Here is a 26,544-nt window from a genome sequence, read left to right on the forward strand (position 1 = left end):
GCGACGTGCGTCGACGTCTCCGCCCCGCTCGGGACGTCGTACGTGCGAGACATCGAGACGTTCGAGCGCGAACGGAGGGAGATCGGGCGTCGAACGACGTACCCGGTGCGGTTCGCGCGAAACGCACGCGGGGACGTCGTCTTCGACCGCGCGTTCAACGTCGACGCGCTCGCGACGAGTCGAGGCGGCGGACGCGACGTCGTGCGAGAGATCGAGTGGGACATCGATGACCCGAACGTGTTAAAGTTGACCACATCCGACGGGACGCGGGTGTTTTATAAAATCACCGCGCGCTCGAGCGCGCGGGACGACGACGCGCGGACGATGACGACGAGCGAACTCGCGGAGATCGTCCTCGATCGCAATCGCTCGGGGTCGCCGAGCGTGAAATCGACGCGCGTGGTGACAAAGTACAAGTGGCGCGACGTCGACGACGCGCGCGAGGGACCGGCGATCGTGGCGTCGCAAACCGTGTACGAGTACCTCTCGCCGGTGGGCGACGCCGGGACGGCGTCGCGCGACGACGCCGACGCCGCGTTCATTCGCGCTCGCGGTCGAGCGGTCTCACAAAGCGTCCATCGCATCGCGATGATTCGATATCCCGATCGTTAACGTCAGTTCATCGTCCGTGATGTGTCTTCTGTGATTGGCTCTTTCGTGGACGTCGTTTGTGATTCGGCGCGCGTTGCAAACCCTCATTCGCCCGCGCGTCGCCTCGATGTCCGTCGTCGCTCGACTCCGTCCGAGCGCGCGCGCGCTCGGCGATGCGACGCGCGCGCGCGTGACGTCGACGCGCGGCAAACGGCTCGCCCGCGCGCGCGCGATGGCGTCCGCGTCGACGCGTCCGGGACCTCGCGCGACGCCTCGCGCGGGCGCGGACGTCCCGACGTTCGAGGCGGCGATCGCGCGGTTACAACACTACTGGAGCTCGCGAGGATGCGCGGTGGCGCTGCCGCACAACACCGAGGTGGGGGCGGGGACGATGAACCCTTCGACGTTCCTCCGCGCGCTCGGCCCGGAGCCGTGGAAAGCGTGTTACCCCGAGCCGTCGGTGCGACCGGATGACTCGCGATATGGAACGAACCCGAACCGGGTGCAAAAGCACACGCAGTTTCAGGTTATTTTGAAACCCGCGCCGAGTGACGCGCAGGAGATGTATCTGGGCTCGCTCGAGGCGCTGGGGATCGACACGGCGGCGCACGACGTGCGCTTCGTGGAGGATAACTGGGAGTCCCCAGTCTTGGGGGCGTGGGGATTAGGGTGGGAGGTGTGGATGGATGGGATGGAGGTGACGCAGTTTACGTATTTTCAACAGTGCGGATCGCTCAAAGTGTCGCCGGTGGCGGTGGAGATTACGTACGGGCTCGAGCGGATTTTAATGGCGCTTCAAGGCGTCGATCACTTCAAGGACATCGCGTACAACGACGCGATGACGTACGGGGAAATGCGCATGCAGGAAGAGTACGAAATGTCCGTGTTTAACCTCGACGCGGCGAGCGTGGAGACGCATCGACGACGCTTCGAGTTGGCTGACGCCGAGGCGACGCGCATGCTCGACGCGCGCCTGCCGTTGCCCGCGTTTGACAATTTGTTAAAGGCATCGCACGCCTTTAACGTCCTCGACGCTCGAGGCGCCGTGGGCGTCACCGAACGGCAAAAGCTCTTCGCCTCCATGCGTCGCCTCGCTCGGGAGACGGCACAGCTTTGGGTCGCTCGGAGAGAGGAGCTGGGATATCCGCTGGGTTTGCCCGAGGCGACGCCGGGGACGTCCTCGATCGAGACCACGGGAGCCGCGCCCACGATGGCGGCGGATTGCCTCATCGAGCTCGGTACCGAGGAATTGCCACCGCAAGACGTCGCGAGCGCGGCGCGACAGTTGTTCGACGCCGTCGACGCCGCGCTCGCGGCGGCGGGATTGACGCACGAGGGCGTCTGCGTGGGATCGACGCCTCGCCGGTTCGCGATTGACATCAAGGCTTTGAGTCCGGGACAACCCGACGTGGAAGAGCGCGTGCGCGGACCTCCTCTGAGCCGTGCGTTCGAAGACGACGGCGTGACCCCGTCCAAGGCTGCGATGGGATTCTGTAAGAAGAACGGCGTCGACGCGAGCGCGTTGGAGCGGGACGGCGACTACGTCTGGGCCGTCGTGAAAAAGGAGGGCCGATCAGCCTCGGCCGTGCTCGAGGACGTCTTACCGAAGATTATCGCCGGTATAACGTTTCCTCGAACGATGCGGTGGGCCGCGAACTCCGAAGCCGCCTTCTCGCGACCGCTTCGTTGGCTCGTCGGAGCGCACGGCGACCGCCATCTCGCGTTTGAAGCGCTCGGCGTGCACAGCGGCACGACGACGCGCCTTTTGCGCACGCGGGGTGACGTCACGGACGTCCACACCGTCGCGAACGCGGCGGCGTATCACGCGCTCCTGGAGAAGGAGGGCATCGTCGTGAACTTTGAGGATCGAATGTCGCGAATTTGGAGCGACGCGCGCGCGGCGGCGAAATCCGTCGGCGGCGACGTCCCGGAGAGCTCTCGCGAGGGCCTCCTCGAGGAGGTGGCCAACCTCGTGGAAGCGCCGACCGTGATCACGGGGGACTTCGACGAGGCATTTTTGTCGCTTCCAAAGGAAGTGCTCGTGATGGTGATGCGCAAGCATCAACGATATTTCCCCGTGGAGAACGCCGACGGTTCGCTCAAGCCGCACTTCGTCACCTTTGCCAACGGACCGTGCGACGAGGGCGTGGTGAAGCACGGGAACGAGTCCGTACTTCGAGCGCGTTACGAGGACGCAAAGTTCTTCTACGAATCCGATCTGAAGAAGAAGCTCGCCGATTTCAAGCCCGAGCTCAGCGGCATCACGTTCCAGCAGGAGCTCGGAAACATGTTGGAGAAGACGCGGCGAGTCGAGGGACTGGTTTCCGACGTCGCCGCCGTGCTCGGGTACGACTCCGCGGTCGTCGCGACGGCCACGCATGCCGCGGGCTTAGCTCGCGCGGATTTGGCGTCGTCCATGGTGATGGAGCTCACCGCGTTGGCGGGGACGATGGGTCGACACTACGCGCGCGAGGAAGGCTTGCCCGCGGATGTGAGCGAAGCAATCTTCGAGGCGTGCCTCCCGCGGAGTGCCGGAGACTTGCTCCCGAAGACGCCGGCGGGAATCACAGTGGCCGTCACCGACCGCCTCGACACCCTCGTCGGCTTGTTCGCCGTCGTCGGAGGACCAAAGGCGTCCGCCGATCCGTTTGGCCTCCGCCGAGCGGCGTACGGGTTGGTTCAGACGCTCGTCGCGTCGGGGGCGACGTGCGATATGCGATCCCTCGTCGAGATCGCCGCGACGAAGCAACCCGTGCCGGTTTCCAACGAGCGCGTCGATGAATGCGTCACCTTTATCACGCGCCGTCTCGAGCAGTTGTTCATCGACGCCGGGAACGACGTCGAGCGCGTGCGCGCCGTGCTCAAGGAGCGAGGGAATAACCCCGCGTTGGCGAGCGCCTCGGTCGCTCAGCTCGTGTCCGCGGATGAAAAGTCGCTCGAGACGTGTATGCGCGTACTCAGCCGACCTACGCGCTTGGTCCGGGGTAAGATGGAAGATGGTACGGATTTGACCATCAACGAGGCGAGCTTTGAGTGCGACGAAGAGCGCGCGCTTCACGCCGCGTACGTCGCCGCGCGCGCGAAAATCACCGAGGGATGCTCGGTCACCGACTTGATCGCCGCCGTGTGCGAGATGGACGATGCGTCCACCGCCTTCTTCGATAAGGTTTTCGTCATGGCGGAAGATCCAGAGCTGAAGCGCAACCGCGTGGCCATGTGCGCCGCGGTGGCGCGTCTGCCCGCCGGGGTGCTCGACTTTGGCGAGCTCCCGGGTGGTCTTTAAACTAATATTTAGCGACAGCTGCGCGATATGTGGTGTACAACACTATTCATCATTTCATTAAACTGTATGTCGTGGCGCCTATAATGCGACGAATCATCTCGTGGAGTGTTGTGTGTCGGGTTGGTACAGTGTACTGGTACAGTGCGTACAAGGTGGTGTACAGACGGACGCGTGTCTCATTCTCACGTCAGGTGAACACGCTGAGAGTCTACGGCGTCAGACTTGGGCAGTCCGCGAACCTCGAGGTTGAGCTCTTCGAACACCGAGACGTTGTCGGTTTCATCCCAGCTCTTGTTTGCCGAGGGGGAGATGCGCGAACGCGTCACTTCGACGACGTCGCCCATCTTGAGCGTCGTCTTGGCCGCGTCGGCGATCGCGATCTTCTCTCTGTTGACCTTGATGCCAGAGATGCGGACGAACTCGGTCGATCGGGCGCCTCCCGGGACCCGGTTATCTTCAAAGTCTAGATCGGCCAAAGTATTTTCGGGCTTCACCTCACGAATCGAAACCGCGCCGTCGACGACGACGATGACGTAGTGCGGAGACGCGTCTTCGGCATCGCACGTTTGGCAGAAACCTTCCGCCGTGTTGAACATGCAGTCGTGCGCGTGCGTGGGGAACATGCACGGCATGAGTGACGCACCACAGTCCACGGCGGCGGCGGTGCGCAGAGGACGGATCTTTTGCTGATCATCGAGTTCATTTTGCCAGGACAGCATGAAGCGCGCCCACTGAATCTGTTGATCAACTTTCGGGCTCGTCGTCGACTTTTCATTCTCCTTGTAACGCCAGTGCGCCGCGACACCGTACTCCGCCGTTCTGTGCATCGATGCCGATCGAATCTGAATCTCAAACGTAGTTCCGGCTTCATCGCGCACGCAAGAGTGAAGCGACTGGTAGCCGTTCTCCTTCGGGTTCGCGATGTAGTCCTTGAGGCGTCCTTTCACCGGAGTAAAGATGGAGTGGACGGACTCGAGAACTTCCCGGCACGTGCGCTCGGACTCATCGTCGTCGTCGCCGTCGGCGATGATGATACGTATCGCTCGTAAATCCATAATCTCATCGAGTTTATGACCCTTGTCCATCATCTTCTTGTACACAGAGTACACGGACTTTTGACGACCGCACAAGTCGACCACTTGCGCGTTGCGAGACGCGAGTCCCTCATCGAGCTTTGTGAGCGCAGAAACGATCATCTCACGCTGATCGAGAACTTGTGAGATCTCAGCGTACGCTGCCGGGTTCATCCACTTAAAAGTCAGATCCTCGAGCTCATTCTTGACGGCAAAGATGCCGAGGCGCGCGGCGAGCGGGGCGTAAATGTTCAGCGTCTCCTCAGCGAACTTTTGCTGCTGTGACGCAGACGTGCTCTGCAGATTACGCATCTTGATCAGACGCGCTGTGAGCTTGACGATGACCACGCGCGCATCCGTCATCGCGAGGAGCATGGCGCGAAACTGCGCTCGCTCCTCGACTTCGAGCCTACGTCCCGACGCGCGATGCAGCTTGGACACGCGATGGACGCGAGAGAGGTCGACGACCAAGGAGACGATCTCGTCGGAGAAGCGCTCGCGAAGTTCATCCACCTCGCACGACGTTACGTCCAATGTGTCGTGCAACAGTCCAACGGCCACGGTCTTCGTGTCCATGCCAAGCTTGGCGAGCGTAACGGCGGTTTCGACGCATCGATCAAAATGGGGGCCTAGCCCCGGTCCCGCGTGCGACTTGGCGGCGAAGTCAAAGGCGTCCCGCACCGTGGGCTCGGCAAATATCTCCGGAGCAACCGTCATCGCGCGTCGATACGCATCGCTATCGAAAACGTCGCATGTAAAGTCCCCCGCGAGCTCGGCGCGAAGCAACCCGACTGGGGGCTTGGCGCTCGAGCGCCCGACGTCCCCCTTCCCCCCGACGTCGAATCCCACAACCTTCACCTTGGCCGGCTCCGTGCTCGCCGTTCGCACCAACGCATCGTCCATCCCGTGTCCACTCTTATGCACGCTCGCCGGCGACGCACCTTGAATCGAACTCCAAGACGCGCTCGCGAACGACCCTCGGCTTCCGAGCGACGCCGGCGACGCTCGCGTCGCCGGCGACGTCCCGCTCGCGAACGGCGTCGCCGCCACCCGCCGATCACTCATTCCATTGACAGTATTCTCATGCGACGCATTTTTCCCAAACGCACTCCGCCGCACCGTGGGCGATGATCCGTACATGACCCCGCTCGGTATCATCCGCCGCCTACGGTTGAGAATTCACACCCCCGTCGACCGTTGGCGCCCAAGCGTCGAGGTCGACCGAAACGATGCGTCGCGTTGACCAGATCCCGTCCTCGAGCGCGCGCGACGCCCCGCGCGCGCCTCGCGCTCGTCACCGCGCGCGCGTAAAAAACCGCCGATCGATCCCCAGCCCTCCGACGCCGCGTCCGTCGTCCGCGCGTCCGCCGTCGTCCGCGCGATGGATGTCCACGCCGATGGGTGCGCGAATGCGTCGACGCGGGATGACCGCCGCGTTCGCCGCGTGCGCGCGCGCCGAGACCCCGCGCGCGGGCGTCGGTCGTGGAGAAAGTTTTCCCGCGTCCGCGCGCGCGCGCGTCGAGGGCGTCGATCGTCGCGCGCGTCGCCGCGCGTCGATGTGTGTCGACGACGAAACGTCATCGACGGTGCCCACCGAGGGACCAGGGTGGAAAAAGCGCGGGAAAGTGTGATTTAAAAATCACCGTCACCGCGACGACGAGTGTGCCGATCGCGATCGGCGTCGATCGCGTCGATCGTCGGTCGGGCGCGATGGACGCCACGGGTGGAGACGAAGGTGATCTCGCGACATCGACGCGTGGTCGGAAGAGGGGCGACGGGGGACGCGCGCGCGCGTGGGACGACGGGCGCGCGCGGCGGTTACAATGTGAAATCGACGCACCACATCTCCTGCGCGCCGCCGCGCGCTGGGAAGACCGCGCCGAGGGCGAGGACGTGGGCGGGGATCCATCGCGCGCACTTGTCGGGTAAACACTCGGCGCACCAGGGCTCGGGGGTGGACGCGGCGCGGCGCACCGCGAGCGCGCGCGCGCGCGCGGAGCGGTCGCGGATGGCGTCGACGTCGAGCTCGGGCGCGGCGTCGATGGACCCGAGAGAGACCACGGGAGCGTCGAACCGAGCGATGGCGTCAATCGTGCGGTCGGTCGCGTTCCAATCGACGCGCGTCCCGGCGCGCGCCGCGTCCGGGGGGACGCTCGCGAGCGGGACGAAATCCCCGCCGGCGGCTTTGATTTTTCGAGGCGACACAAAGTGATCGAGCGGACACACGCCCGGTAGATAGTTCTCCGAATCCGCGCCGGGGTATCGACACTTCGCCTTGAACACGTTGTCGTGCCCGCCCCACACCTTGTCGCAGCGACACGGCGACGGGGGAATCGCGAGCGTGCGGTTGAGGGCGACGGCGTACGCGAACGCCTTTATCAACGCGCGAACGTTCGCCCGCGCGACTTTCACGTGATCCCCGATGTTCGGCTCCGTCGAGTTCACGTCCACGTTTGGAAAGTCAAACGTGAGATACGTCGTCTCCGTCGCCGCGTCGTCGTCGTCTCCCATCCACAAACCAGCCTCTTTGAATCGATACCGCTTGGCGTCGTTCCCGCTCCCGTCGAACGTGTACGTCGCGTGCACGGCGTAGGGGCGAAGACGATCGTCTTCACGATCACCACCTCGCGCGTTCGCGCCCTGGACGAAATATCCGTGCCCGTTCGCGAAGAGTTTCAATGGCAACGCGCCTATTTTGATTTTCAACCCCGTCGAGAGCGGCGCGCCCGACTCCAACACTCTCGTCCTCTCGGGCGCGCCCTCGGCGACGTCGATCCCGGGCCACGCGTTGTGTTCGCGCACCATCTTATTGAACACCTGCTGATGGCTCGTGAGCGCGGCGTACGGTCCCGTCGTCGCCAATAAGTGCTCGCGCCATTCTCGTAAGAACGCCGCGCCGCGCGCCGAGCTCTTCACGTACACCACGCCCGTGTTGAACACCCCCCCGCGCGCGTACCGCGCCCCACGTCCCCAATCCGTGGTCGGACTCAAATTATCGCTACTGATCATCACGTCCGCGTCTTTAATCTCCTCGCACCCGTCGACGTCGCGTTCGCACAAAAAGTACGCCGTCGGGTCGCGCGTCCACGCGACGTCCACATCCGACAGCGCGACGTGAAATCCCGCCTCGACCACCCGCACGAGTTCCCCGACCATCATCGCGCAGAACGCGCGCCAATTCGCACTCGCGTGCGACGCGTCGTGATCGAGATCGTCGTGCGTCGCCGCGTACGTCGCGACGCCCAGCGCCCGCGCGCGCGTCGACGCCCCCTCGTCCAGCGCCGCGACGACGCCCGTGAGCGCGCTCGAGCGCAACGCACGTATGTGTCGCACCCAATTCACCACGGCGTCGCCCACGCGCGCGTTCGCGAACGTCACGACGACCACGCTCGCGTTCGGCGTCGCCCCGGCGCGCGTCGCCGCGGCCGCCGCGCTCGACGCCGTCGCGCCGTTCGCGTCGCGCTCGTCGCGCGCGCGACCGCCGATGTGCGCCGCCGAGCGCGCGTCCACGCCGTCGCGCGCGGCGACCGCTTCGGGGCGACGGGGGGTTTGAATCACCGTCGCGTCATCATCACCGCTCGGCGTCGCGCGACGATCGTCGAGACGTCGTCTTCGAGCGCCGAGCGCGATGGAGACGAAGGCGAGGACGAGAAGGATCGACGTCCATCGTCGTCGCCGCTTGGACGCGCGCGACGGGGCGAGCATTGACGACGACGTCGCCGCGGCGTGACGTTACAACGGCGTCGGTCGGGCGTCGACGCACGCCTTGGCGACGGACTCGAACCGTCTCGCGGCGCGATAGAACGCCCGTTCGCCGTCGCTCGTCGAACGTTCGGCGCACCGCTGGACGGCGTGGACGCTGATGAGGGCGACGATGTCCTCGGGATCGAGGTCGCCGTCGGACGCGCGCGAAGTCAGCGTCTCTCGCGCGCGTCGCGCGGCGTCGTCTCGCGCCCTGGAGATGTCGCGCAACTGCGCGCTCGGTGACGACGCCAATAAGGTTTGAATGTGCTCGGTGACGGACGCGCACGCGCGCTTGGCTTCCGCGCGCCGCGCGTTCGCCGCGCGTCTGGACGGCGGCGTCGCCGGCGCCGGCTCGGACGTCTCCCCCGCCGCGCTCAAGCGTCTCTCCGCCGCGAGCGCGTCCACCGCGCGTCGCTCGCTCGCTCGCGCCTCTCTCGCCTCTCGCGCCTCGCGCTCGAGCTTGAGGTGCAACGCGTCGAAATCTCTCGCCGCGAGTTCGACGTATCGCTCGACTTTTCGCAATTGATTCTCCAACCGAATCGCGCGCGCGCGCGTTCTCTTCGCCCGCGCCTCCGCCGCGCGCGCGCGATTCTCCCGCACGACGGCCCACGTCGCGAATCGCCATCGCATTCGCACCCGCGCGCGCTCGGACGCGCCCAAGGCGCACATTAAATCCTCCTCGACGCGCGCGCGCGCGAGCAACGCGGCGTCGAATTCGTGCATCTTCTCCCTCGCGAACGCCACGATCTCGCGCTCTCGCTCGCGCGCGGCGTCGAGCTCGACCACGACATTCAACGCGCTCGCCGCACGTCGCCGGCCGGCGTCGACGACCGCGAGCTCGGGGGGTTCCCGTCCCGACGTTCCGAATTGATCATCCATTCGCTCCGTCGCCACAGAAAAGGTTGATTTCGGCGACGCGAACGACGCCACGGACGTCGACGCCGCATCGCGCGCGCGCACGTTCGCGTCACCGACGTCGAGCGTGGACAAGGGCGCGCGCGCGCGCGACATGGCGTCGCGATGTCACGACGCCGGCGTCGCCGACGGCTCGTTCCCCCGCGCGACGCCGCCGACGCCGCGGTCGTCCGTGGACCTCGCGTGACGACACGCACCGCGCGTGCGGTGGCGCCCACGACGCGAACGGTCGCCTCGACGTCGTCGCGACGTCATCCGAGGCGTGATGTCACGATGGAATCGTCCCTCGACGCGCGCGCGGCGACGTAGGCGAGGAGGCTCGGATCGACGACGCCGAACGCGACGGCGACCGCGTCGAGCCACGCGCTCGAGGACGCGTAGCCGTGGAACGCCGTCGCGGCGTCGACGGCGCGGGCGAGTCTGTCGGCGACGACGCTCGCGCGGACGGCGTCGTCGACGTCGACGGCGTCGTCGGCGGCGGCGGCGGGCTCGAACGCGGCGGCGGCGGCGGACGGACCGCGCGCGGCGACGACGTCGACCCCGCGCGGCGCTGGCGGCGACGGCACCGGCGTGCGCGTGGACCAGACGTAGGTGGTGGACCACGGCGCGCGCGGGGCGACGTCGGTGGACGCGGGCGTCGGCCGGGCCGCGCGAACCGCGGGCGCGGCGGCGACGGCGAAGACGACGGCGAGGACGGACGCGCGTCGGCGGACTCCCGTCGCGGTGCCGCCGCGGTGCGCGCGCGTGCGTTCGAACATCGCGTGCGATGCCGGGGGTGATGCGGGGGGGTGTGACGCGGCGTCGACGACGCGCGCGGGTTCGTTCTCGCGAGGTTTCGTCATTGTTGGCACCCAGCCGGGCGCCTCGGACGCGCGAACGCGCGGAAAGCGCACACGTCGACGCGACGCGTTGGAGTGCGCGAGTTTAGGACGACGATGCGTCGTCGACGCGCGCGCGTGCACGCGTTCGCACTCGTGCTGACGTGCGTCCTGATGTCACTCGCGTCTCGCGCGCGCGCGAGGGAGATTGAAGAAAACCCGCGCCGGGGACGCGCGTTACGACAAATTCTCGCCCCGGCGAGGTACAGCGCGGTGTCTTTTCGCGATGCCTTGTATGAACTCGGCGAAGCGCTCGTTGATTTGGCCTTGGTGCCGATCCAGTTTCGTTGGGTGGACGAGATGAACGCGCGCGCGCGCGCGACGCCCGAACCCGAGGACGGCGTCGACGCGTACGAGATCCGCGACGGCGACGACCTCGTCTACGCGGGGGAGCCGTACGAGATCGCCGCCGAGGATCGAGACGACCGCGTCGTGCGTCAGTGGCTCAGAGAGGCGGCGCAGAACGACGGGGAATGATCGATCGAGAGCTGAGCAAATTTACAATCGAACTCTTTGTGAATCTCACCTAAGTCGTCGCCCGTCGACGAATTGAAGCTAGTCTGTCCTCCTCCGCGGCGCACTCGCGCGTAAACAATCAATATATGAATCACGTTCGCACCTACTTAAGCCTTTTGCACCTCCACCTTGAACGTGCACCTGGCAGACTTGTGGAACTGCGCGACGACCTCGTAGACGCCCGTGGTGGAGACATCCGGGACGGCGAACGCAGACTTCTCCAACTCCTTGCCGGTTTGAGCCTTGATTGCCTCGACGACATCAGCCGCGGTGACCGAGCCGAAGATCTTGTCATCCTCCCCAACAGTCTTCTTCACCGTGAACTTGCCGATGGTGGTGAGCGCCGTGCAGAGCGCCTTGGCGTCGGCGATCTCCTTCGCCTTGGCGGCGGCCGCTTCCGCAGCCTTCTTCTCGAATTCAGCCATCAACTCCGCGCTCACCTTGGTCGCGAGACCTTGCGGCTCGAGGTAGGAGCGGAAGAAGCCGTTGGAGACCTCAACCATGTCGCCCTCCTTGCCGGCGTCCGACGTCTTGAGGAGCACCGCCTTCGTGGTCTTGTTCGCGCGCTTGTTCGCCTCGACGACCAATCCGACGCGTCCGCTCGAGCGCGGGAGCGTGGCGGAGGTGTTGTTGAGCTACGTTTCGAAAACATCGCGCATCGTTCGTCAGTCGTCGCGTTCGCGTCGTCGCGCGCGGAGACGTCTCCGCGCTGAAAACCCTACACCCCCCACGCCCGCCCGCATCCATCCGCCCGTCGTCGCGCGCGCGACCGCGTCCACGCCGACCGCGCGCGCGCGCACGACGGGGATAAAATCCACCTCGCGTCGGCGTCGATGGACGATCGCGTGCGCCCCTCCGATGCGCGCGCGTCGGTCGCGACCGATCCCGCGAGGCGCGGAAACCCTCGAGCGGGACACGGCGTCGTTCGTCGACGCCTCGACCGCGCGCGCGGGGTCGACGCGCGCGCGTCCATCGCGAACGCATCGACGCACCGCGTTCGGCTTCAACGCGCGCAGGTTGGCGACGGGGACGGCGGCGAACATGTCGAACGTCGTCGAGTCGCGCGATGACGTCGCGACGGTGGTCGGCGTCGGCATGACGACGAGTCATGACTCGATGATGTGTCCCACAGCCGCGTCCAGGGCGCGCGCGGGGACGCGTCAGCGGTTTTGGAGGATGGCCCAGGCGAGGCGGACGGCGACGACGACGGCGACGGCGACGACGACGGCGAGGATGGCGATGACGACCGCGCGCGCGCGTGCGCGCACAGAACGATCGATGGACGACGGTGTCGTCGCGATGCCGATGGGTTCTCGGGGTTTCTTCGACGCGCGCGCGACGTATTCCGCGAGCGCGTCGGCGGTCGGACACTCGTACGCGGCGGCGACGGGAAGCGCGAGACCAAAGTTGGTTTGGATAGCCGCTCGCAGCTCCGAAGCGGTGAGAGAGTCCATGCCGAGATCTGTGAGCGTTTCGTGTCCCGAGATGGTATCGACACCGATTATTCGGGCGCAGTGCGCTCGAATCGTGCGCCGTATCGTTTCTCGCGATTCCGGCGGCGGCGCGCGCGGCGGCTGCCCGTGCGATGGCTCTCGCGTACCACTTTTCATCGATACCGACGCCGTTCGGTACACTTTATCGAACGTGTGTTTAAACACGGTACCGGTAGCGCGCACAGGTCCAACTTTGAAATCATCAGCGCTCGTCGCGACGACGACGTCTCCCTCGCCGACGGGTCGCTCGAACCAAAATCTGGCGCACGCTCTCAACACGCCGGCGTCACTCGTCGCCGCTCGCACGGAAAAGGCGCTTTCCAGGCTTTGGGGATCGATGAAATACTCTAGATAGCTCTGTTTTGCTATCTCTCGCACGCGAGCTCGAGACGTGTTGTGCACACGAGCGCGCGGTTGTAAAGGAACCCACGAGTACTGACGCGCGTCGGAGTGCGCGGGAGAGAAATGTCGACGATGAAGCCGGCACATCAGTTTTACCTCCCGGTCTTCACAACGGTCCTTCACTTGAACTCCACCTGACCGACTGTCGATGAGGATGGCGAAATGCGTCGCAGTTTGAGTGAGCAGCGCTACCGGTGCTAGAACGGCACTCTCGCACGCCACGGAATCGCGAGAGAAGAGTCTCGAAGTCCCCCACGCGAGCTCTAGACACGTGGCGCTGGAGACGATCGCTTCTCTCGCCTTTGTTTCACACTCTAGAGCGCAAGTGTGTAAGCGCGGATCGAAGCAAGCGGTAAAATGTAACATGGCGCCGTGAGAACCTTGGAACTCGACAATATTTGGATGCATCTCTGACAGGGGCCAAAAACGTTCGCGAGAAAATGAAACTTGTGAACATCCGCGTGAGCAATTCTCGCGCGATCTCCTCAGCACGACGTTTCCATTCGTACCCTGGAATGCGAATCCAGAGACGCTCGCGAGTGACGCACGGCGCGCGGCGCACCCTCTCGGCACTCGAATTCTCGTCGTCGTTGATTTCACGGATGATGAAAATAATCCTTGCAAATGCGGGTTCAACAGTCTCATGTGGAAAATCAATGATGAAGACGACTGCACCAACTTATTCGTCTCTTGGATGATTGATACGATGCCCGCGGCTGTTTCTGAGTGCCCGAGGTGGCTTTTTATTGACTCGAACGTCGGTGGACGGTCACTATCTGCGCGTGCTAGGACGTCGAAAGCGGCGCCGACTTCGATTGGATCACCGAGAGATGTCCCCGTACCGTGCATCTGCAACGCGTCAACATCTCTCCCCTGCGCATCGGAAACGGTGAGAGCGGTCCGAATCACTGTTTTTTGCGAAGGCCCGTTAGGAGCAGTGAGCGAGGAGGAACGGCCATCTTGATTCACCGCCGTACCCGCGATGACGACGCTCGCCGATTTTTCACCATCTTTCATCTCGAGTAAGAGCACACCACGCGCCTCTGCGCGCACGTATCCATCCGCATTTACGTCTAAAGTCTTACATCTACCATCAGCGGCGAGCATTCCGGAAGAATGGAACACACCGACGAGGTGTTCACTCAGGATCACTTGAACGCCGCACGATAATGTGCGATTGATCTCTCTCGCGCGCATTCCTTTGAAAGCGACGTGAGTCGTCACGATAGAGCTCGAGCACGCTGTATCGATAGAAATGGACGGCCCGCGGAAATTATAAACGAATGAAATCCTCCCTGAAGCGACGTTCAGAGAAGTTCCAGTGACCAGGTATGGATGCAGACTGGGCTTATACCTTCGTATCACTTCGTCTGCGTAATCACACGAAGCAATGCCGACGTAGACACCCGTTGACACTGATCCATCAAGCGTATCTTCTACGGATGTGCGGATAATCGCCGAGGTGGCTTTCACCGTACCCTCTAAAAGAGATCTTTGCTGAACGTCCATATATCCCGCCTCTAGTGCGGATATACCGAAGAGGGAGGAATCAAATCGATAGTAACGATCCATCATCCCCGAGAATCCACAGACGTGGAGGTTGTAGCCGCTCATCGTGAGGAACTCTCCGTGCCATTTTTGAACGACTTCTTGGTAGCGATTATGATCCCAACGTTGGTAAGGGATGCGTCGGACGGCATCAGCCTCGGGTGGGCTCGGCGCGACAATGTCGAGTCCTCTCACGACGGCGAGCCCCTGAGTCTGTTCAATGAAAGCTCGTGACGAGGGCGCAAGAGTCGTCGTAATTGCCGTCGCTCCGATCTCGTCGGCGACAAAGTTCGCTAAATCGTGCACCGTCGGGTAATCAAACGCGGCGGTGGCGCTGAGCTCAACATCGAATTCATCCTCAATCTGCTGTTTCATCTCTTGTCCAGAAAGTGAATCAAGTCCGGCATCCATGAGCGGTTCACGTGGATCGACATCTCTGCCTATGACGCCGCTCGTTATTCTTAGAACTCGTGCCTGAACATCGGCAATGGAGACTTTTGGTCCGGTTTCTTCCGTCGATGCGTCCTTCTGTTCGCCTCCCAACTCGCCGGCCACGAAATTGGCTAGCGCGCTGACTGTCGGGTAATCAAACGCGGCGGTTGGGCTGAGCTCGATGTTATATTCATCCTCGATTTGCTGCTTCATCTCTTGTCCGCTGAGTGAATCAAGTCCGGCATCCATGAGTGGCTCGACGGCACTTATGTCCCGACCGATGACATCCGTCGCGATGCTCTGTATTTTCATCGTGATTTCCGACGCTGATCGAACCGTGACCTTGCCGAACTTTTTGGAGGTTTTCTTCGCAGCGCTCCTACGCTTCTTCACGGCGACGTCGCGGAAGATCCTCGGAATGACTGGCACGGCATCGACAAACTTGTCGAAGTCGTACGGTGTCGCGACGACGTTCAAAATTGCGTGCTGAGACATAACCTGTTCAATCGTTTTCATGCCGAGCTCGGGGGTGACGATTCCCAAGCCCATGGAATCGACTTTCGCTAGAACTTTCGCGTCGGCCATTCCAGTATTAGACCAAGCTCCCCACTGAATGGAGCTTGAGGATTCACCCCGAAGTCGACTGAAAATGGCGATGGAGTCGAGCCACGCGTTCGCGGCGGCATAATTGGATTGTCCACTCGACCCAGAGAGCGCGGCAATCGACGAACAGTACACGGTCCTCTGCGTTGGTGAGTCACTTATGCGCTGTTTGATGTTCAGCCACGTGTTGACCTTGGCACCGACGACGAGTCGCACCGATGAGGCGGTTTGTCTTCGTATGGACATGTCGTACAAAACCCCGGCGGTGTGCAAAATTTCATCTAGTTCGCAAGGCGCCAACGGATGGGCATCCTCACGAAACCTGGCGTCACAGTTGATGGCGCGTAAAGACGTGAATGGTGTCGCGTCTAACTGACTACTGCGCCCACTGCGACTAGTTAGAAGGATTCTCGCATCGAATACACTGGACGCATTTCGACACTTGGCGTAATCGTACCCGATCGCACCAAGACCGCCTGTGATCAGAACCCTCTTTACCAGAAAGGGGGAACCAGCCAAAGCGTTCTCGACTCGTTGTGAGCGCAATACCGGCGCCTTGCATCGCGTGTTACCGATGCGAGATTCGTAGACGTAGTTAGCGGTGACCACGAGTTCATGAGATTCGCCGGCAAACTCCACAGTTGTGTCCGCAGCTACGTGATGCGTTCGCGAGCTATCAAACCGAACACCTTCCGCACGTATGTGTCTCGCCTCTTGTCCGAATGTCCTCAAGAGTCCGTGCACGGCGTCGTTATTTTCTTCGCGCGTGGTGGAAACTTTGACTCCGGAAACAGTCGTCGAGTTGATTTGTTGGGCAGCGCACATCGCAGTCGAAACTTCCTCACTCACTGATGATTCCAGCGACGTTGGTGAGTGACCAGGTTTTGTGACACTTTCCGACACGCAAGGGTGTGAAGCGAACCAGTTAAGAGAGTATGTCATCTTTTTGTGGTTTGTCACCGGCGCGTGAGCGCGCCGCATGGATCTTACTTCAAGGCCGACAACGTGTGCGCGCTCAAGTGAGTAGTTTGAGCGCTCATTGCACGCACTGGCTCGAAGTATACGCTGTTCAGAAGGTATGATTTGCGCAGCGTACGCTCGCACGCCGACCGGGACCTTTACTTCACGAGAGCCGGCGTTCATAACCGCGCCGAGGTGAAGCGCATTGTCCAAGCATGATGGATCGACAAAGTAATCGTCGTGCCACTCCGCCCATGACGATCTCACTCTCCCGAACGCTCGCCCTGGATCGGTCGTTGTCTTCGACACGACTCTTTTGCATGTGGAGCGTAATAGAATTGAGTCTTTCACGCATGTTTGCACTTGTGTGCTCGCTCGTGCGCGCATGAACGTCACGACCCCGCTAAAAACGTTCAATTGTCCGCTTGGCGCGCGTAACTCGACTTCAAACATCGTGCTCCTGGTTGCTGACAGGTATAGCGGCGCCGGGACACTTGAATTCGTAATCAAGACATTCCTTGCGTCGAACATTCGTACAGCTCCAGAGGCAAGTTCTTGGAAGGCCGCGCCGGGATAGAGAGCCCTATCGAGTACGCGGTGGTCAAGCAGATGGGAGTGTGATTTCACGTCAACTACGGCAACAAACCGCAGCGCATCGCCTCGCTTGAAAGTTCTCGAAAATGAGTTCAAATGCGGATGAAGCAACGGACAAGGGTAGAACCTATCTTTTGTGAACACCAATGAAGTCACCGGATGTCTCATCTCACTTTGCCGTATTACTACGCGTTGAATTGAGTTTGCATTTGTACCCTGGAAGGCGAAAGAACTAATACCGCACATCTTCGTGTTTCGAGCCAAGTTTTGTCTTGGCAAGCTGACGTGGGTTGCGTTTCTGCCTACGATTGACTCGACATGTGGATTGACCCATCGTAGATGTAAGACTTGTTCCACTGTGCTCTGGACAAGCGAAACCAGCGGCTGCATGAGTGCGACCATTCCACTTGCCGTCTCGGTGTGACAGACGTGCGATTTTATCGCTTCTAACGATAGAGGATCTCCTTGAGGGCGCTGTAAGACCGCAACAGTGGCGCCGACTTCGATCGGATCGCCGAGAGGGGTACCTGTTCCGTGTAGTTGCAGTTTCTGCAGGTCTCTTCCAGTGATTTCAGAGTTACACAGCGCTGCCTTCATCACGGCCTGCTGTGATGGGCCATTTGGAGCGGTGAGTGAGCTTGATCGACCGTCTTGATTGATCGCACTTCCGATGATTGCAACGCCAGACTGATTCATGGAGTCAATGTCAAAGGCGTCGACCAAAAACACACCTCTCGCTTCACCTCTCACGTATCCATTCGCCGCTACATCGCAGGTTTTGCATCTACCGTCCGGGGCAAGCATCCCAGATGCGTTGAAGATGGCCGTGACGGCTGGACCTAAGATTGTGATCACTCCGCATATGTGAGCCGAAGAACAATCTCCTTGTCGTAAACCTTCCATCGTGAGATGTGTGGCGACGATGCTTGACGAGCAGGCAGTGTCTAAAGAGAAACATGGACCTCGCAAACAAAATAAGAAAGATACTCTGCCCGCGGCAACGCTCAGTGTGTTACCAGTCGCGACGAACGGGGACGCATTATTCGGAAGGTAATAGTTCACGATCTCGACGTGATACTGCATCGACGATATAGCGCAGTACACGCCGGTGGCGTTATCATCGAGGGCATCGTCAACCATCACATTCCGAGCGATCCTCGTCGCAACGACCCCCTCAAGAATCGATCTTTGTTGAACATCCATCAAGAATGCCTCGCTGCTCGAAATACCAAACATATTTGAGTCGAAAAGCTCATAATTGATCAAAAACCCACTGAAGGATGGCAGTAGCGACTTTTCTCTCTCCCTAAACCACGTATTATCCCATCGCATGTAAGGTACGCAAGTGATCGCATCACCGCTATTGGATGGTAAGAGCAAGTCGGCACTCGATATATTCGCGACAACATCAGAATGGCGTGTCGTCGTGCCATCATCGAGTTTCATCAACGCTCGCGCATCGCTCACGCCGGAAACGTCCGCTATGTAAGATGCGAGTGCCGAGACTGTTGGATAATCGAAGACGACAGTCGCGGGCACTTCCGTACCTGGGAACTCAATCTCCAACGCGTTCACCAGCTCTCCCGCCGCTTGCGAGTCGAGACCAGCCTCCATGAGGGGAGTTTCTGCAGAGACGTGTTCACCTGTGAGCGTGCGCACAACTGTCGAGATTTTGGATTCAACGTCTTGCGTGCTCATGCTTCTTGATTCTGAACCATCTGTTTTAACGCCACCAACTGTGTGTAGTGAAGGCGCGTTTGCACCAACCATATCTCTGAACACACCGAACGCCGGAAGCGTCTTCGCGATACGAGTCCAATCGAATCGGCTGACTGACCAATCGCACAGCAAGTCAGCTCGAAACATGCTCGCGATAATTTCGACACCGCTTCTCGGATCCAGAGCTGCGGCGCCAATGCGCTCGAGGCGCTGCACTATCGAGGGGTCGCGCGCCGCCATGCCCACCTCTGCCCATCCACCCCATTGGATACTTACTTTCGGCATACCGGATCGACGCGAGTCTCTGGCGTCGGCATCGAGCATGGCATTCGCAGCCGAGTAGTTCATCTGCCCGGGATTTCCCGTCAATGCGGCAAGAGACGAGCAAAACAGGAGCAAACGCGTCGCGTCGATCATGCGAACGCTTTGAGCGAGTTTTTTTGCCCCTGTGGTGATAAAGATGGAGCCAGCCGTTTGTTTGCTGACCAAAGCATCGGCAAGAGCCCCGGCGGCGTGAAACATGTGTTCCAACGTATTATCGAAGAAGTACCGAGTTCGTAAGGAATTCGTGGCTCTACTCTCGGCGCAAGACACATCGCACTTTATAGATACAACCAGTTTTCCCGTTCGTTCGCCGAAAAGTCGACATCTGCCACTGCGTGACAGAAGTGCTAATTTCCACTCCTTGCGTTCGAACGCGCGGGCAGTGACCATTCCAATGGCCCCCAGCCCACCAGTGATGAACAGAAAGTTGTCAATTGAGCCAGTAACTCTGCCGTGGCAAAGGAATTTCGATCGAGTATGCTCGTTTCTGATTCGACCCGATTCGGTTGCTCTAATGTGACGAAGACGCGCCTCGTACATCGCGAGGGACTCGACAACGCACTCTTTGCACGCACCTTCCGCGCGATCCGTGCAATCGAGAGCTCGTTCTATAAAAGTAGAGTCCATGGGTAGGTGACACGATGAATCAAACTTAATGGCACGATTCTCTTGCGCCGCTGTGCCGAACGCTGCCCGCGTGGCCTCGACTGTGCGATCACGTGTGGCCTCGAATGCGAGCGAGGAACTGAACATGCTGTTCTGCAGACTTTGTGTCGCTGTGCACACTGCGTCGTGCGGTCGTGAATGATTATGTATGTGCCTGCTTTTCGAAACAAATGTACGTCTTCGTGCAGTTTTTGTGACGAACCATAGCGATTCGTACACGTGTTTCAAAACGGCATCACTCGAGCGCTCAGTTTTCACAGTACTAATGCGACGCATCTCCTTCAGTCGTAAACCGACGACACTCGCACCGCTGAGGGAGTGGTTAAGCCCACAAACCGACGCAAACATCAATGTTGAGGAGCACTTCGACGATTTGTACGCCCACGCGCCGACCGGAACTTTGAGCTTATTACTCGAGGTATTCACAGCCGCTCCAAGTTGTAGCGCAGAATCCAATGCGGCTGGATGTACTCCATAGCCGACGTGTGCGCCGCGCGCAGGAATGAATGCACATGCCATTGAAATGTCGTTCATGCTCTGCCTGAAGCCGCCATGACGTTCGGGAGCTCTCAAATATGTCAGTGCGGCATGATCACGCTGAGTAATGCATCGCATATAGGTCGAATCCGAAGACGATGTGACGCGCGTGACACCTGTGCGACACTGAATCGTCGTCCGAAAAGTCGTCGTCTCCTGCGTGCCCACCACTAAAGGTGCATCGATCGTTGATTCTCGTACCAAGGCGGGAGCAAGTGAGAGATTGCGGGCTGCCGCGGCGCATATTTCCTGAAAACCCGTTCCTGGATATAACGCACGTCCGGCGACAATGTGATCGAGCAAATGAGCGTGTGGTCGGGGATCTATACGTGCGAAGAAACGTGCGACGTCTCCTTCTTTGTAATGAGCAAGAAGTTGAGGATGTAACTCTGGAAGTGGCCAGAAATCCACGTGTTCGAAGACGAAAACTTGCGATGATTTGTATTCGCCAAACACCGACCGCACAACCGCAAACGCATTTGTACCTTGAAAAGCAAACGCCGTCACACCCACGTTTCGCACATGATTTGAACGTGTACACGATTTTTCGCGTGGGATATGGAACTTGCACTTCGATTCGTCTATGGTCAACGCGCAATGCGGATTGATTCCTCGTAAGTGGTGCACCTGCGGTAACGACGCTGAAAGCATCGAGGTGGCGTATGTGCGAGCAAGAGCGACGATACCCGCAGCCGTTTCCGTATGTCCTATCGAACTTTTAGAAGCCTCAATTGAGAGGTTACTTTCGGCAAAAGTCATACTTGCGGCGCCGAGCTCTATTGGATCTCCTAGAGGTGTCCCCGTGCCGTGCATATGCAGTCCATCGGCGTCGCTTCCTCGAAGTCGCGCGATGATCATCGCCGCTTGTTGCAGAGCTTGTTGCGATGGACCGTTTGGAGCAGTAAGCGATGCAGACCGGCCATCTTGATTAACCGCTGTTCCTGCGATTTGGACGCCACAAACACGCTTCTTTCCGGTCGTCTTAACGCTCTTCAGAGCCACAGCACAAGTAGCTTCACCTGGCACAAAGCCATCGGCGTCCGCGGAGAAAGTTTTGCAACGACAATCCATGGAGAGCATGTTCGACACGAAGCGATCGATGACGACCGCGGGCGACACGATGATCATCGAACCGCACACCAGCGAGAACGAATTGACCGGTTGTTGATTCCAGCACTCAAAAGCGAGTGAACAAGCGACAAGCGACGAACTACACGCTGTGTCCACGCTTATCGATCGTCCGGCGAACCCGAACGTGAAGGAAATTCGACCCGCGGCGACGCTTGGAAAATTTCCAGTACCCATGGTTGAATGGAACGAGCCCCAGTACCGACTGATTACGTCAGGCTTGTAATTTGAGGTTGTAATCCCAACGAAAACGTTGAGTTTGTCAGACTGTTCAACCACGTTACGACTCAGATGTTCGAGAGTGAACGTACATTCGAGCAACGTCCGCTGCTGTGGATCAAGAAGGAGTGATTCGACGCTTGGGATACCGAAAAGTTCGTTGTCAAATGCAATGAGCTGCTCCATGAAACCACCAGAACGAGGAAGCGCTGTATTGCGAACGTCCATCCAGTAGTCAGCATCCCATCGCCAGTACGAGGGCATCGACACGGCATCCATGTAGAACCCTGATCCGGCGGTCCGAGTGTGCTCACCGACAATCAGGAACGCGTAGTCATCGGTAGCGAGCACGCGAGCTTCGGTGATGGAAGTAGAAGATGTAGTAGTCCCCGAGCGTAACCTCGCCTCGATGTAAGCAGTCAAAGTCTGGATAGAGGGAAAATCATACGAAACGGCTGCCGGGAAAGCGAATCCAAACACCGAGTCGAGCTCGCTTTTGAGCTCATTCGCAGTGAAAGAGTCCATGCCCGAAGTAACGAACCGTTCGTCTACGCTCAATGGCCGCCCAATCGTGTGCTCGACCGCTCGCTCTACTCGACGGCGGACTTCCTCACCATTTATTGAGACAGAGACTACGTGACTGGGTTTGTCAGCACTCGGTTTCGTAAAATCTGTGAAAAGTCTGAAATGTGGGTGGTGCGCGCTAAATCTCTTCCAGTTCAAAGGATAAACGACCAAGGACTTGTATGACTTGAAGGTGAGGCCTTCAAACTGTAATATTCCACCTAGACTCGCCCGCGCTCCTGGAAGCGTCAAGAATCCAGTCATCGACAACATGTGTTGATGATATCTCACTGAAAATGCTGCAACCGAAACCAAAACCGTGGCTTTCCCTTGGACACAGTCGAGCTGATGTACTGCGTTGATGCACGCAGAGTCAAAGTCGTGATCTTCGGCGCGGAAGTTTCGACGTTCAATTAAAGCTAAAACGGTCGCAGCTTGCTTGTCATCCTTGGCGTATGGCGCGCGTAGAAGCACGTTTGATGTATGCTTGCAATTCCATCCGTCCACGATGTGACACGAAGTGAGCGTTTCAGCGCCGTGAGTGATCATCATAGAACCAGTCTGCAAGTTTGCCGTCACGTAGCACGACATCATCCCATAGTTTTGAAGTACGTGTGACAGTGGGCGTAGTGAGAGCTTGGTTAAAAATGCCGGTGCTTTCCGCGACGACGATAACACGCATGTTGACTCTCCGAACATCTGGATACAGATTGCGGGAAAGGCATGTCCATCCGTTCGCAATGTCGCGTTAAACTGAACCTTCGTGCTCGTGATCGATGAGACCTGTCGGAAAACACTTGGTGGTGGGACAATTGAGCACCAAGTGGTTCTGTCAAGAAGAGCTGTTCGATTGTCAGATTTCGAGTCAGCGCCAAACACTCGATTTTTTAACGCAGCACTAGCGTTGGTTCCGGAAAGGCCAAAGGCAGATATGCCAAAGTTTGCGCACGAGGCGGCTCTTTGGATCGTTGCGTGAGGTAATCGAGCAAATGATAAGTCGTGCGCCATGTGATTACTGAGCACATCTAACACGTACGAATTCATCGACGTCAAATGGCGGATTGGCTCTGTGCAATGTTTGACGGCACTTTGGACTACTCGGAGGAGACCAGCTGCGCCCGCGTTCCCTTCCTGATGGTTAAATGAGCTTTTGGCGCTTGTGATCGACACCTCGCCTGGATCGATCTTCGTCGACAGGAACGCCTCGCCCAGGGCTCCGATTTCGATAGGGTCGCCTAGTTGCGTTCCTGTACCGTGAAGTTCGTAAGTGATGAGCTGTCCTGCGCACCGCGAACACGTCTCGGATATGACGTGTGCCTGAGCTGCGCCTCGTGGCGCCAGCAAGCTCGAGGATTGTGCGTCTTGATTCACACCAACATGAATCAGCGTCGCTTGAGCGTAATTCTCACACGCAGATGATAAGAGGCATGATGAAACGCCCTCACCTCGACCGTATCCATCCGCCGACGCATCCAAGGTCTTGCATCGACCATCAACGGCCAAAGCACCCATGCGACAAACTTTTGAATGCGTCATCGATGAAAGGAGAAGGTTAGTACCTCCGCACGTCGCAGCATTGCATTCCAATCTAAGAATCGATCCTAATCCAAGAGCACAAGCAACTAAAGATGATGAGCAGGCGGTGTCTACTCCAATCGCTGGGCCAGACAGGTTGGCAGCAAACGCGATGCGACCCGTCAAGAATGACAACCCAGAAGCAGTTCCTAAAACGGAACTCGGAGAACGCATGACGCATGGAAACGTAGAGACTAAATTCACGTAGTCCTCATTCCACATACAGCCGATGAAGGTGCCGACGCTCATAGCGATTGGTTGCGGCGCAGTGTAACTTCTGACGAAATAAAGTGCCGACAGCGTTTGGCGAAGCAACAGTCGATGTTGTGGATCAACGTAACTGGCCTCCATCGGCGACAGATTGCAAGCTACGATGTCTTCTTCGGCAATAATATCATCAAGAGTTGATGCGAATCGAACGCTTCCCGCGCCGATAAAAGAACTCGACAGATCAGCCTCACACGCGAAATGAAGTTCCACGTCAAAGCGACTCAGTGGGATCGCACTCGAATCAGAGTCTGTGCACGGACAGGTAGTGGTTGTATCGATGATGTTAACGTTGACAATAGTCGGTCCTGGCGGATGGTGTACGCGTTGGACCTTCACAGATTTGGGCGTGCACAAACTCGCCACGTGTGTAACGACACTGTTCAAATTGGGATGGTCAAACAGAAGCGTTGACGGCAACGAAAGAGAGAGCCTCTGTGCAAGTGCTCGGGCAAAAGCCACCGCTTGTGTTGAACTAACGCCAACTGACATAAAATTAGTGTTGCCATCGAGTGTTTCAAGCGTTTCATCCCGATCTATGGCGTGTGCGAACTCTTCTCGTACAATTCTCAGAAGCTCTGCGTCAGTTGTAGACTTCTTTGCGCCAGTTTCAGTTGTAGTCGCATCTGAAGTTTGGTGTTGCATCCGCAACTCCCTCTTGAGCACTTTACCCGCTGAGTTCTTCGGTAATGATTTGACCACGACGAAGCTCTGTGGGCGTTTGAAATCGCTCAAACGCTCGATGCAGTGCTTCCTGACTTCGTCCAAGCTCACGGATATTTTATTTGTCGGATCATACACGATTGCGCAGCACACAACTTCACCCAAAATTTCATCCGATATTCCAAATGCGGCGCACTCCGCGATGGCAGCCAACTCCAGAAGGATGGTTTCAACTTCGCTCGAAAAAACGTTCTCGCCTCCAACGATGATGACGTCTGACACGCGGTCGACAATCTTCACTGAGCCTGTCGAATCCACAGTGGCAACATCGCCCAACGCAAGCCACGTTCCGTCACCCACTGTCGGCCCTCGAACGAGTATTTCTCCGCGATCGTGATCGTTCCACTCAATGGATTGCATACTCGTCGTGTCTTTGACCACAGTGACATCGAATAAAGGCATCGGGTTTCCAGCACGCGCGAGCGCGGCGGCAGAACATGAAGCTCCAAGTGAGGTACAGATTTTTCCACACGCCTCCGTCGATCCGTAGTCTGTAAAGTAAACGCAACTTGGACAAGCGTCTTGGAATGATTGCACGAGTTGATCCGAAACTATCGACCCCCCCACGGAGATCGCACGCAAAGATGATGCGGCGTGCTTGAACGATGGTTGTCTGAGCATCATCGCGAGGTGTGTCGGCGTGAGAGCCGTGAGCGTCACATTCTCGGATTTGATCAAACTTAGAGTTGCGTTGACGTCGAAATCGTGCGATATCGTGATTTGTTTCACTCCAGCGAATACGCTTGCATACATCGCGAAGGCATCCATAGCATGAAACATGGGCGCTACGTGCAACCACACATGGAGCTGTCGCTCCCAACCACAAGTTTTAGCAACCGACACTGCGTGCATGGAGACTTGCCTTTGCGTATGGGATACGATTTTTGGTTTTCCAGTTGTCGTTCCACTCGTGAACATAACCTGGTACTCGCAATCGAGCAGCGATTTTTCGTCGAGATGTGGACGCCATCGGAGCGCGTCTCCGCGCGCAACTTGGTCGAGGAGGCTCAGGCACGGTTCATCCGATTCAGAGATGAAAGCATCATACGCATCGGTACCGCCGCCTGGAATATAGTCCACGCCCGGTCTATTTACCGAGGCCAGGTCAAAGCTCAGACGCGTCATCTTGACGCCACGCATTAACTCTGCTACGTCGTCATTGAATCGGGGAAGCGCCAGTTCAGCCTCCGTCGACGCCCGTGGACGAGCGGCAAAACACACGGAAATTCTCGAGTCGACGTCGTCAAGGTCGACTGTTTCATCAAGCAGTATCTGCAGCGCGCGAGAGAGCTTGTTCACGTATCGATCGCTCGCGATGATGAGCCGCGCGTCTGTTGTTCGCATTGCAGCCGCGACCTCGTGCGCCTCAACACGAGTGTTCAAGTCGACTCTCTTCGCGCCCAGACCAGCGATGGCGAAACTAGCGACGATAGAAGCTGCAGAATTGTCCAGTAAAATTGCCACCGCGTCGCCTGCCGAGATGGCGTGATCGTGCATGAGGGAGTGCGCAAGCGTTCTCGCCTCGAGGCGCAGCGCCCTGAGAGAGTACTCAACAGAGGAAAGAGAGCCATCGTGCTCGACCTCGACGTCGACGACGGCGATCGATGCCCGCGCGTCCGCCGACTTTTCGCATGCATTGTCGAGAAGTGCCCACACCGACGACGCAGGGGACTCAGCGGGAGGGACGACCACTTTGGGGAGGAGCTTCGCTGTGGCACTCTGAGGAAGCATACCAGCTAGAGGAGCTTTCGGCGGAAGCATCCCCATGAAGATGTCACGCGGCGGCATGA

General features: G+C 59.2%; 7 protein-coding genes across 8 annotated transcripts; 3 read left to right on the top strand and 4 right to left on the bottom strand.

Annotated features, from left to right (window-relative positions):
- OT_ostta02g04590 (unnamed product) lies at positions 1-612 on the top strand (the record flags this gene model as incomplete). The annotated part of the gene is made up of 1 exon (XM_022985171.1): positions 1-612. A coding segment is annotated over one exon (612 nt), but the record flags the coding sequence as incomplete, so codon positions are not given.
- Positions 613-823: 211 nt separating this feature from the next.
- OT_ostta02g04600 (Glycine-tRNA ligase, alpha subunit) lies at positions 824-3,874 on the top strand (the record flags this gene model as incomplete). The annotated part of the gene is made up of 1 exon (XM_003075256.2): positions 824-3,874. The coding sequence occupies one exon, from the start codon at positions 824-826 to the stop codon at positions 3,872-3,874; it is 3,051 nt and encodes a 1,016-aa protein (XP_003075304.2).
- Positions 3,875-4,056: 182 nt separating this feature from the next.
- Positions 4,057-6,087, bottom strand: OT_ostta02g04610 (RelA/SpoT; the record flags this gene model as incomplete). Its single annotated transcript, XM_003075257.2, has 1 exon — positions 4,057-6,087. One exon carries the CDS (start codon positions 6,085-6,087, stop codon positions 4,057-4,059), a length of 2,031 nt encoding a protein of 676 aa, XP_003075305.2.
- A 678-nt stretch (positions 6,088-6,765) lies between these two features.
- OT_ostta02g04620 lies at positions 6,766-9,702 on the bottom strand (the record flags this gene model as incomplete). Of its 2 annotated transcripts, none has more annotated exons than XM_022985172.1 (1): positions 6,766-8,652. In XM_022985172.1, one exon carries the CDS (start codon positions 8,650-8,652, stop codon positions 6,766-6,768), a length of 1,887 nt encoding a protein of 628 aa, XP_022840853.1. The 2 variants fall into 2 exon arrangements, with proteins under 2 accessions (XP_022840853.1, XP_022840854.1); XM_022985173.1 differs by lacking the exon at positions 6,766-8,652 and adding an exon at positions 8,680-9,702.
- An 839-nt stretch (positions 9,703-10,541) lies between these two features.
- On the top strand, positions 10,542-10,961 carry OT_ostta02g04640 (unnamed product; the record flags this gene model as incomplete). The annotated part of the gene is made up of 1 exon (XM_003075259.1): positions 10,542-10,961. One exon carries the CDS (start codon positions 10,542-10,544, stop codon positions 10,959-10,961), a length of 420 nt encoding a protein of 139 aa, XP_003075307.1.
- A 146-nt stretch (positions 10,962-11,107) lies between these two features.
- On the bottom strand, positions 11,108-12,097 carry OT_ostta02g04650 (Ribosomal protein L9, C-terminal; the record flags this gene model as incomplete). The annotated part of the gene is made up of 2 exons (XM_003075260.2): positions 11,108-11,635; positions 11,993-12,097. 2 exons carry the CDS (start codon positions 12,095-12,097, stop codon positions 11,108-11,110), a joined length of 633 nt encoding a protein of 210 aa, XP_003075308.2.
- Positions 12,098-12,160: 63 nt separating this feature from the next.
- OT_ostta02g04660 (Polyketide synthase, KR) lies at positions 12,161-26,542 on the bottom strand (the record flags this gene model as incomplete). Its single annotated transcript, XM_022985174.1, has 1 exon — positions 12,161-26,542. The coding sequence occupies one exon, from the start codon at positions 26,540-26,542 to the stop codon at positions 12,161-12,163; it is 14,382 nt and encodes a 4,793-aa protein (XP_022840855.1).
- Between the last annotated feature and the right edge of the window lie 2 nt (positions 26,543-26,544).

Source organism: Ostreococcus tauri, assembly GCF_000214015.3.
Source record: "Ostreococcus tauri WGS project CAID00000000 data, contig chromosome 02, whole genome shotgun sequence".
Taxonomy (NCBI): domain Eukaryota; kingdom Viridiplantae; phylum Chlorophyta; class Mamiellophyceae; order Mamiellales; family Bathycoccaceae; genus Ostreococcus; species Ostreococcus tauri.